The sequence below is a fragment of the Pelophylax lessonae genome (genome assembly GCF_965119305.1).
Source record: "Pelophylax lessonae genome assembly, chromosome: 7".
In the NCBI taxonomy this organism is placed as follows: domain Eukaryota; kingdom Metazoa; phylum Chordata; class Amphibia; order Anura; family Ranidae; genus Pelophylax; species Pelophylax lessonae.
The window spans coordinates 272,164,046-272,176,373 of record NC_138774.1 but is presented as its reverse complement, the minus strand read 5'-3'; the positions used below and the strand labels follow the sequence as shown (position 1 = coordinate 272,176,373).

The window sequence follows — 12,328 nt, the reverse complement described above, 5'->3', positions numbered from 1 at the left end:
AGGGTGATCAAATACCACCAAAAGAAAGCACAAATGGGGGGGCAAACATTTTATTTGGGTACAGTACCGCACAGTTAAAATAACGCAGTGCCGGGGCACAAAAAAGACCTGGTCAGGGGGGGGGGGGGGGGGGCTGGCTAAATCTTCCAGAGCTGGAGTGGTTAATTCCATTCAAATTCAGTGTTTCTGTGCATACAAAGAACCCAATGCTTAAAAAATGTATTTCAAACAGCAAATATGACCATCTTAAAGCAAACGAAAATTGCCAAGAGTTTTTTCCTAGACCACACCCCCCTCATTAAGTTCACTAGAAACTCCTTCATACCTACAATCTGTAAATAATCATGCAGCACAACATCATGCTGGAGATAAATTGTCCATCCTTTGTAAGCCAGCAGCAACATTTGGCAGCCAAGCTCAATCCCAGATGTCAACCATTCTCAGCTCCCAACTGATCTTGGTCATGCTATGGTCAGATGTAGGCTTTAGTACAAAAAAGGTATACATTTTTTATTTACACTAAAGATTACCTTCAAATATTTATGCATTAAAGAACTTTTTTTATTAAACCAGTGAGTCAGGTATACAACAGCTATACGTGTGCAAACAAAAAAAAAGTCTGCCATACTAACACTTGTATTTTGCGTTTGCTAGAATTTTTATATTGAATCTTTTGCATTTAAGGTATACAAACCCTTCTAGTCATTTAACGTTACAAACCGGTCTGAATGATGTCTTGAGGTATAAACAATAGACATACAGATCACACCAATTACTTTATTTATAGTGTTGATTGACAGGCAAAAAAAAAATCTGACAAAAAGCAGATTTAACAGACTAGGAATCAGGTTAAGTGCCTACACACCATCGCCAAGCATGTTACAAAAAGGACCACAACCTCCATATTGGAAAGTGTTGTCTTTCTGGCTGTATAGGGGTTTACAGCCAGTATGTGCCTCTGGCTTAGCTTGGCAGGTTAGTTTGAAAGTTACTACAAAATGCCCTGTATCAAAAACATTAAATATCAGCCTGAGAAAAAATAAAAACTAAATGTGTGAAAACATACAGGCAGGAAAGAAAGCAACTGAGTGAAAACCAGCAGTCCCTTTGTGTACACATTAAGTTTTATTGTAACAAAGCAACTTGTACACTTTAACGTTTAAAACTGAGCATTATTTCCTTTCCAAAAACAAAAAAAAAAAAAATTGACAAAGTCCATTTCTGTGTCAGGGCTGAGAGCCATCAAGGAGTTTTATTTTAGCTTTTACCATTTTAAAAGTGTCTTAACTGCATGGATGTCTTGAAAAACATCACAAACATGCCAGAGAGAAAAGCCATATTTCCAAAATGCCCAACCAAGCCCTCCCACCCCTCCCTGCTGTCTCTGAAAACCCTCCCTCTGACTATCCCTCCCCCACAATATTTTTTTTATTCTTTTTCAAAATTTTCTAAACAAGAAAAAAAAAAAAAAAAAATAGACCGATACATGTTGGTAACTGCCATCTGCCCATATTCACATGGAAATAGTAACCTCTGAGCCCAATATACACAGGAGAGGAAAAAAGTATGGATAGGCTAGACTGCTATGCACTACCACACAGGGTCTAATAGCCCTCAGCTTAGACCAGAGGCAGCCACTGAGGACACAAGACACCGCATACACCTTATGATGGTACAGGTTGTAGTTTGATTTCAAGAGAATGGATTTGGGGGAACAAAAATAAAAAATAAGGTTAGAGATTTCCACTGTATTTTTACTCAGTTCTTACCTCTCCCCCAAAAAAATAAAAATAAAATAATGAACCATGATAAAGAGGGAAAGGGACCAAGAACAAGGCGACCAATCACACAAACAAAAAAAAAATTGAATTAAAAAAAAAAAAAAAAAAAATAACACAACAGCATCTTGCTCCCGGGGACTGGATAAAGAAAAAAAAAAAAAAAAAGGGGGTGGAATCCAAACAATGCAATCACTTAATCGTCTTCGCCTTCATCTTCCTGTAAACCAAAAAAAATAGAGTATAAGTTACAGTGAAGAAAAATTTGTAAAACCCATAGCGCTGGCCTATGCTAACAGTTTTGGACTGGACACAATTCAGTGGCAGCCAGTGAGCCCAACATGAATTTATGCCAACAACCCATGCCAACTTGCATTATGAACAAAACCAATCCACGTGGCAAGCAATAGAGTCCAATGCCCATTACTGTATATAAGCATGAATGGGGAAAAGAATGCCCTACATCTAAGTTCAAGGTCACAAAGATCCCTATGGGAGGGTTCCCAATTTTTAAAGCTTAAGGGGCACTACCGACCCTCAACTTTAAAAATATAAAAGAGCACTTTGTTACACTTCGCAATACTGGAGAATGGCAACCAATCAGCTGTTATCGTTTGAGAAGCTACCTTTAAAAAAGGCGCTATATAAAAGATTTTCAAAGATTACCTAAACCAGTGTTTCTCAACTCCAGTCCTCAGGGCACACCAAGGCCCCTTTCACACAGGCGGACATTCAGATCCGCATGTCCGTTTTTTGGCGTATCTGAACGCCCCCCCCCCCCATGCATTCCTATGGGGCATCTGATGGCAGCGGAGACATGTCCGCTGACATCCGACCCGTCAAATCAGGATGGAAACCTTATTTTCCATCCGTCCAGCGGATCGGATGAGAACGGACCGACAGTCCTTTCCCATCCGATTCCCCCCATATAGATGCATGGTGAACTGATAGCTGTGTCTCCGCACACAGCGCGGAGACACAGCTGTCCTCCTGCTGCTCAGCGGGGGAATCGGCGGCTCGTTCCCCCGCTGAGAAAAACAGAATCCGTCCAATGGACGGATAGTGTGAAAGGGGCCCAACAGGCCAGGTTTGCAAGAAAACGGAAATGCATCACAGGCGATACAATTTGCTGCTCAGTGATTGCAGTATTCTAGTCTGCATATCCCCAAGGTAATACTTAAAATCTGGCCTGTTAGTGGGTCCTGAGGACCGGAGTTGAGAAACTGACCTAAACCAGCTGAAGATAGAATTGGTTGGCATGCACAGCTGCTCACGTTTTGATTAAACATTTCATATTTTTTAGCAGTAAATTGCGGTTCACTTTGCATGCATAATCAAAATAAAAGGTTTACGTACATACCTCTGCCTCTTCTCCCTCCTCATCTTCATCATCGTCCTCTTCTCCTTCAACCTCATCTTCATCACCTTCCTCATCAATATCTTCAAGTCCTTCCTCTTCATCGTCGTCATCTTCCTCCTCTCCTTCGTTTTCTTCATCCTCCATATCTGGAACCTAAATTAAAAAACGTATAATTTTTAGCTACCACTGATTATGTATGTAGAGATGAATAAAGGTTAAAGCAGATGTTACTCACAAGGTAGTACTGTAATGGATTTGGCCATATGTCATCCTTTATAACCTCTCCCAACTCATCTGCACCAGCATCAGAATGATCTGTGAACCAAGTAAAAAAGCTTTCCGGTTCTTCGTGTTGCCTCTTTCGGCTGGCTTTATTCTGTGTTTGGCTAGAGCGCTTTGTCAAATCCTAAAGTGAAGACAAAGAAATCCTCAATTTCAAAACCTTGCCTAAAAGAAAAACTTTTGAAAAAAGGTAAACAGTACTTGTACAAGGTAAATGAAGACTTAATACTGCCTACACACACTGCCTTTGTAACAACTTGGTCAGGAAGTACCATAAGAGTCGGTTCACACTAGCGCGACTTGTCAGCCTGACAAGTCGCGCTCCCTCGCAGTCCATTGACCGATACAGGACCCGTTCTAATAGGAGCGACACAAGTCGCTCCAACTTAGAAAAAGGGTCCTGTACTACTTCAGGGCGACCTCGGAGTGACTTGCATAGACTTCAATTATGTGAAGTCCCTGCAAGTCGCTCCGAAGTCGTGGTGCACAGGACTGCACAAGTCGCCCCCGAAGTAATAAGTCGTGTCGCCTCAGTGTGAACCGACTAACTGGCAAGAAGGGAACATAGCAACCAGACACCTTTTCCATTGTTTGACCAGTGCAATTCAGATTGCAAATTTAACACCCAACCCTTTTTATTACAAGTAGTCATTGACATGTAATAAAATAAAAAAGACCTAAAAAATGCTTGTAGTTCAGATGTGCCACATTTCTGCATTGATTTATCAAGGCTAAAAGTTTTCAGCACAAATACAAAGTTAATTTTAGGGCACACAAAAGCAATTTACCGCATTTCTCTGATAACAAAAAGATTATGTTGCAACGAGTAAACACGTGTAAATCTGTAAAATACTGTGCACCAAATTCAGGAACAAATTTTACAATAAGCTAAATTTTAAAAGCCCTTTCAAGTCAGTTTAAGGGTAACCATGATGCATGGGTGAAACTATTAAAAAAAAAAAAAAAAAAACTAACTAACTTGTGATAATTTGTGACGGGGTCTAATTTGTGACCAGGGGTCTTTAGCGCAACCCGATCTCATCCGCCCTCCACTAAAGCGAATGGAGTGCATATCATGCTCAGCTAGTTTCTTCCCTGGCCATAGCAGCAAGTGAAAGCTACACCTGAAACTGGAAAGGACGTTCTATATGTTGCTTGGGGTTCTTTGCAACTAGGAGAAAAATCTGAGTGGAAGTTCGCTGGCATCCCTCCTCTCTACCTAGCAACACCCATCTGGGTCTAGGGCACACAGGAGCCCAGGAAGCAAGGCAGGTGGTGTAAACTATTTGGGGCCCAGCCTACTGTTATTGACCTACAACAGTGGCAGGAAAAAAAATGTGTAATATATATATATACACACACACACACACACACATACATACATATATACACACACACACACGAGCAGGGCCCTCTAGTTCCTCCTGCTTTGAATAGTATTGTAACTATTGGCTTCCCTCATGTTGTAAAGCGCTGCGCAAACTGTTGGCGCTAAATAAATCATACACACACACATACACACTATATATACACATATATACACACACAACAAACCTAAACTAAAGACTACTCAATTTCTTTTATAAGCAACTGTTCATTACAAGGGTACTAACACAACCTCCTAATTTATGTCAATCTGATAGTTTTCCTACCTTCCCGGCTTTCCATTTTATCTCTGTTGACTTTGACGATGGATCGCCACTCTCATTTAAGTGAAACTCTTTAGAGAGAACTTTGTTTTCGAAGTAAGGATTTTCATCAAAATTCTGCCAAAGAGAAAGAAAAATAATGGTCACCCACCAAATTCCCCAATCAAGACTAGTAATCCACACAACATACTTGGTTGTACTTACGAAATCTATTCTGTATCCAGACTTTATGTCTTCAAACTCTGTGACCTCCACCCGGGTGAGATAGTGAAGTGCTTCTTCATCCTCTTCGCCCAACAGTGCAGACACTGCAAAAGGAGGGGAAAAAATAAAAATTGAGCGTTACAAAATGTTTACCATGCCACTAAAAGCCACTCCAGTTCACCCCAATGAGGTTTTAAAAACATGACTACCAATATCTACTATGACATGACTAGAGAACACGTCAGGTTATTGCTTTGCGCACCCCAGCTTAAAAATTAAAAAAGTTCTTTGGTAATAATGGTAAGCTAGATTAGTAAACGCGAAAGAAAGACGACCTTTGGGTTGTCACCAGAACAGAATTGGAGGAGAAAACTTCCAATAGGGACACCAATTGGTGACTTTAGGGATTTCTCCTTACTTGGGAGAGAAGCAAAGGGAAATCTACTCAATTGGACCATTTCAAGTGTAGCACAGAAAGGTACAACAGGGTAATTTTCTTTTCTCTCTGCAAAAGGGTGCCTGTTCACATCAATACAACTCAGTACAGTGTGGATTATAAAAATGTTCCTGTGATTTTGGCTCCATAGTATACACAAACTACATCCAAGTTGCTCTACTAAATGTCCTTAAGACAAGAAAAAAAAAAAAAAAAATCTTCATATAGCCCAAGTTGTCAGCAATAGACCCAATAATGGCACTTTTCCACTGCAAGTACCGGCTCGGCTCTACTCAGCCCGGTTTGCTTTTCCACTGTTGGTAGTGCATGGTACGGTGTGGGAACGGTTCGGTACGGTATGGTTTGCTTTTCCACTAAAGTAGTACTAAAGTTAAGTGGGTGGGATGACAACGATTCTCTGACCAATCAGTGGCTAGTAGTGACTGCATGCAAAGGATTGTGGGATATGGTAACGGGTATGGTATCTGTTGGAACCACAATCGAGTAGGTACCGTTTTTTCAGAGCCGTACCGTTTGGTTCCATGCAGTGGAAAAGCGCCGCCGTATCGAACCGTTCCTACACCGTACCATGCGGTATCAGCAGTGGAAAAGCACAAAAGCGAGCCGAACCGTTCGGTTCCGTGCAGTGGAAAAGCGCCATAAGTAACCTTATTTATAATACTTCAGGTCTGATTGTTAGATAGTCCTGCACAATCATCTCACTTTTTTTTTTTTAATTAAACACTTTCCTTTAGGCTCCTTTCACACAGTAAGTCCGTCAAACGGACTCCGCTTTTTTCAGCAGGGGATTGATCCGCTGATCCCCCGCTGAGCAGGAGAATGACAGCTGTTCTCTGCACTGTGTGCAGACACACAGCTGTCACCGCCCCATAGATCTCTATGAGGGAATCGGATGGGAACGGACCGTCGGTCCGTTCTCATCCGATCCGCTGGACAGATGGAAAATAAGGTTTCCATCTGCCCAGATTTGACGGATCAGATCGGATGTCAGCAGACATATCTCCGCTGACATCCGATGCCCCATAGAGATGCATAGGGGGACCGTTCAGATCCGCAAAAAAAACGGACAGGCGGATCTGAACGGTCCGCTTGTGTGAAAGGGGTTCTCAACTCCAGTCATTGGGACTAACAGGCCAGGTTTGCAAGATAACTTAATTACATCACAAGTGATCTCATTTGCTGACAACCAGTGCTTAAGGCTCCGTTCACGTTAGCGTATGGATCACGGGCAGAACCGCCGCGGTTCCGCCCGCGATCCGGAGATTATTGCAAATCGCGGGACGCCTGTGCGTTGCCCGTTGATTTGCAATAGATCCCCAAACGCTGAGCGATGTTGCCGTGATTTCCGCCTGCCGAATCGCGGTAACATCGCGCAAAAAAAAAAAAATTGCAGGACGCAATACGATCCAAAGAAGCTCTTGTACTTTTTTAGTCGTAATGCGTCCCGTAATTTTTTTTGCGCAATGTTACCGCGATTCGGCAGGCGGAAATCGCGGCAACATCGCTCAGCGTCTGGGGGGGTCTATTGCAAATCAACGGGCAACGCACAGGCGTCCCGTGATTTGCAATAATCTCCGGATTGCGGGCGGAACCGTGGCGGTTCTGCCCATGATCCATACGCTAACATGTGAACGGAGCCTTAGATTAACCAAAACCATATAACAGAGTCAAACCTAAACACTTTCCCTTGCACTACACAGTTGATGGTACATCTAAAAGAATTGTATAATGTATGGCCAGCTTAGGTTAAAAATTTGCGGTAAAGCAAATAGACTGCCACTGTAAAATCACAATCTCATACACAACCTGGATATAGATAAGCATAAGCAATCGTTTTCAAGCCACTAAGCGAGGAACCACTAAAGTCTTGTATTTATGCCATAAGGAAAAGGTCTAAGCAATACCACTACACTGCATACCTTTGCAATGTTATACACATTAAAAAAGGGAGACAAATGTCCAACATTTTAAAAAGGGGATTGGAACAAGATCACGCAGCTGTTTTAAATTTAAAGGCAATCTCAAATTCAGACCCAAGCAAAATGACAGTCACACCGTTTTTCCATTTCTAGAGACATAATAGGCTTAACTACTTACCTTGTGGGTGATTGACGAATGTTGTGACCCAGAAATTTGGGATTTTGGCGATCAATTCTGACCTCTTCTGAAAGAATGGCTGACGAAGTTTGTTGTATTTCTGTTCTACTTTTAATATCTCCTCACTGGCTTGTTCGTTCAGTCTGTAGAGAAAGTATGTTTAAATTAGAATTAAGGAAAATTATATTTAAGCAGTTCCACAAATATTAAACACCAATATCTTAAGGGTAAAGGTTACCAGCTGAAGATGAGAATGTCGGTGCCCAGTATAGGTTATTGCACTCTGCATCAACTAATTTGACCACACAGGCAAAGGAGATGCTTTTGTGAACACAGAAGAGTGACAGCAGAAGACCAAGTTGCCCATAAAGAATAGAAGGGTTACATCCCCTGCCAGGTCATCATTGACTCGCTGTGTGCCATATCCAATGGCACACAGATGGGAAAAGGAAGACCACCCCCCCACAAAGACAGGACAGGGAGTAGGGAAAATCTCCCCAACACCCCACAAAGACAGGACAGGAAGTAAGGAAAATCTCCCCAACACCCCACAAAGACAGGACAGGAAGTAGGGAAAATCTCCCCAACACCCCACAAAGACAGGAAGGAAAATCTCCCCAACACCCCACAAAGACAGGACAGGAAGAAAAATCTCCCCCAACACCCCACAAAGACAGGACAGGAAGAAAAATCTCCCCCAACACCCCACAAAGACAGGACAGGAAGGAAAATCTCCCCAAAACCTCACAAAGACAGGACAGGAAGAAAAATCTCCCCCAACACCCCACAAAGACAGGACAGGGAGTAAGGAAAATCTCCCCCAAAACCCCACAAAGACAGGACAGGGAGTAAGGAAAATCTCCCCAACACCCCACAAAGACAGGACAGGAAGGAAAATCTCCCCAACACCCCACAAAGACAGGACAGGAAGGAAAATCTCCCCAACACCCCACAAAGCCGGGGAGATTTTCCCTACTTCCTGTGCTGTCTTTGTGGTGTTGGAGATTTTCCCTTTGTGTTCCTTGGTAGTTTTCTTCCTGTCATTGTACCATTGGGTAGATTTTTCTTGTCCTATGTTTGCAGTTAGGGATATTTCCCTTCATGTCCCATCTTTATGGTGTAGGGGGGATTTTCTCTACTTCCTGTCCTAACACCCAAAGATAGGACAGGAAGTAGGGAAATCTCCCCAACTTTCTATGCCGTCTTTGTGGTATTGGAGATTTTCCCTTTATGCTCCTTGGTAGTTTTCTTCCTGTCTTTTTACCATTGGGTAGATTTTTCTTGTCCTATGTTTGCAGTTAGGGATATTTCCCTTCCTATTTAGTACCGTTTGGGAGATTTTCCTTCATGTCCTATCTTTATGGTGTTGGGGAGATTTTCCCTACTTCCTGTCCTAACACCCGACAAAGACAGGACAGGAAGTAGGGAAAATCTCCCCAACATCACAAAGATGGGACTGGAAGGAAAATCTCCCCAACTGCAAACATAGGACAAGAAAAATCTACCCAATGGTACAAGGACAGGAAGAAAACTACCAAGGAGCACAAAGAAAAGGAAAATCTCCCCAACACCACAAAGACAGCACATGAAGTAGGGAAAATCTCCCAACACCAGGAAGGAAAAAAGCATATACAGAAAAAAAAAAAAAAAAAAAAAAAAAAAAAAAAAGTTAGGTAAACCAACAAGAGAAAAACAGGACAGGAAGTAAACAATCGACCTAACAGCATCAAGACAGGAAGGAGAAAAATCAGAGTAAATTTACCCAGCAAAATAGGACAGGAAGTAAACAAACATCTCCCCCGAACACCACAAAGACGGGAAACAGAGAAATCTCCCCCCAACACCACAAAGACGAGGAAACAGAAATCTCCCCCAACACCACAAAGACGGGAAACACAGAGAAATCTCCCCCCAACACCACAGACGGCAGAAACAGAGAAATCTCCCCCCAACACCACAAAGACGGCAGAAACAGAGAAATCTCCCCCCAACACCACAAAGACGGCAGAAACAGAGAAATCTCCCCCCAACACCACAAAGACGGGAAACAGAAATCTCCCCCCAACACCACAAAGACTGGGAAACACAGAAAAATCTCCCCCCAACACCACAAAGACTGGGAAACACAGAAAAATCTCCCCCCAACACCACAAAGACTGGGAAACACAGAAAAATCTCCCCCCAACACCACAAAGACTGGGAAACAGAGAAATCTCCCCCCCCCCCCAACACCACGAAGACGGGAAACACAGAAATCTCCCCCCCAACACCACAAAGACGGGAAACACAGAGAAATCTCCCCCCCCCAACACCACAAAGACGGGAAACAGAGAAATCTCCCCCCCAACACCACAAAGACAGGAAACAGAGAAATCTCCCCCCAACACCACAAAGACAGGAAACACAGAAATCTCCCCCCAACACCACAAAGACTGGGAAACAGAGAAATCTCCCCCCAACACCACAAAGACGGGAAACACAGAGAAATCTCCCCCCAACACCACAAAGACAGGAAACAGAAATCTCCCCCCCAACACCACAAAGACAGGAAACACAGAGAAATCCCCCCCCCCCCAACACCACAAAGACAGGAAACAGAGAAATCTCCCCCCAACACCACAAAGACGAGAAACACAGAGAAATCTCCCCCCAACACCACAAAGACAGGAAACACAGAGAAATCCCCCCCCCCAACACCACAAAGACGAGAAACACAGAGAAATCTCCCCCCAACACCACAAAGACGGGAAACACAGAGAAATCTCCCCCCAACACCACAAAGACAGGAAACACAGAGAAATCTCCCCCAACACCACAACGAAGGGAAACAGAAATCTCCCCCCCCCCCCACACCACAAAGATGGGGGAAAAAAAATGTCCCCCCCAACACCACAAAGACTGAGAAACACAGAAATCTCCCCCAAACACCACAAAGACAGGAAACAAATCTTCCCCAACTACTAAAAACTACTCAGGGAAGGATATCTCCCTCTATCAGGACAGGAAGTAAACAGCACAAAGATTGGACAGGAAGTAAAGAATAGTCTCCCCAAACTGAAACAAGATTAAAATAAAAAAAAAAAAAAGTTGCAAAAAGAACCAGACAAATGGAAATCTCAAAACAAAAATCAGAAAGTAATGAAAACTACCCAATGGCACAAAGATGGACAGGAGATCTATGGCACAGACATGTAAGAAAGAGTCCCCCCAATAAAAATACTGTAGCAATACAGACAGCAAAATCTCACACCACCACAAGCATGGGACAAGTAGGGACAATAAATCTCAACCCCAATAACATAAAACCACCAGCCGGGTGTGGGGTAATAGTACATAGTGTTGTGAAGGTGACCTGTATGGGGGGGGGGGGTCACACTTACCTGTCTATTTCATTCTGTACTTCGTCGATATGCTCGATGGCTTCCTGTTGCTCTTTTTCTGAGAAGAAAACAAAGAATGATGAGAATAATGGCGGGACACATGGTGGTGGTGGGGGGTCTCTCACCCACGTGGGTTATCACAGGAAGTGCCCGCACACACAGGGCCGCTGCCGCCTCCTCCAGCGGGAAGAAGGCCGAAGCCGGGCGGCTCCGGGGCCCCACGTGGAGGCGGCGCGGACCTCCCTCACCCCCCTTGCGGTTACGCCGAGTCCAGCCGCTCGGTGATATCCCACGAGGAGCCCCGGTGTCCCCGGCCTACGCCATGCGGATCAGGACGGAAGCATCATGGCGGAAGACAATGAGCCGGAGGCCTCCTGCGCCACCCGGGCCGGAGCAGCCCGCCTATCCCTCCCGGCTCCAACACAACACCGCCCGGCCACCCACCTTCCCTCCCACACCCAGCGCTTCCCTCCCGGCCTCGTGCGGAGCCCAGCCCGCCTTCTCCCCGGGGCCTTCCCGCACAGCGCGCCTTGTGGAAAATGGCCGCCCTCCCCCTCCTCCTCCTTCCCTCCGCGGTCCTCCTTACCTGAGGTCTCGTCCGCTCCGTCGTGGTTGGAGTTCACCTCCTTTTTACTGAGTTTGGCCGCCGGCGCCGACATGTTGCTGTAGAAGAGGGGGGGAGAGGCGTGGAGAGCGGCGGAGGAGGCTCGGGCCTGGCTGAAGAAGGAGGAGAGAGGAAGCTGCTCCTCGGTGAGGCGGTGCAGGGACCGCTCGCTCCTAGGAAGGGAGGGGGGGGGAAGGACGGAACACCTCAGCAGTGATCCCCTCCTTCCTGTACGGCCTGAGAGATGCCGGAGCGGGACAGGCAGACGAGTGCGATGGCCGCCGCTGAGTGTGTGAGGGAAATCTCGCTCGCGACCAGTGTGTGAGAGAGAGAAAAGAAGGGGAGGGGCCGCACTGCGCTCGGCACCAACACGCGCTCCCGCTCTTGGGATCGAGGCAGAACCACCTCCTCCAGAAAGGGCGGGGGGTGTTTGCTAACAGGTGGGCGGGATTTACAGTATCATTATCGATTGAAAGCACCTCCTACTCCCCCCACACCTCCAGCGTTTCTTAGGAAG

The 12,328-nt window shown here is 44.9% G+C and overlaps 1 protein-coding gene across 2 annotated transcripts; it reads right to left on the bottom strand.

The window, feature by feature from the left end:
• Window positions 1–757: 757 nt before the first annotated feature.
• SET (SET nuclear proto-oncogene) lies at window positions 758–11,903 on the bottom strand. Of its 2 annotated transcripts, none has more exons than XM_082262631.1 (8): window positions 11,794–11,903; window positions 11,208–11,265; window positions 7,828–7,970; window positions 5,274–5,377; window positions 5,073–5,186; window positions 3,374–3,544; window positions 3,135–3,291; window positions 758–1,998 (listed from the first exon to the last, which is right to left on the bottom strand). In XM_082262631.1, coding segments are annotated over exons 1-8 (822 nt in total). In that variant the 5' UTR covers window positions 11,867–11,903; the 3' UTR covers window positions 758–1,996. The 2 variants fall into 2 exon arrangements, with proteins under 2 accessions (XP_082118757.1, XP_082118756.1); XM_082262630.1 differs by having other exon boundaries at window positions 3,139–3,291.
• Window positions 11,904–12,328: the final 425 nt, after the last annotated feature.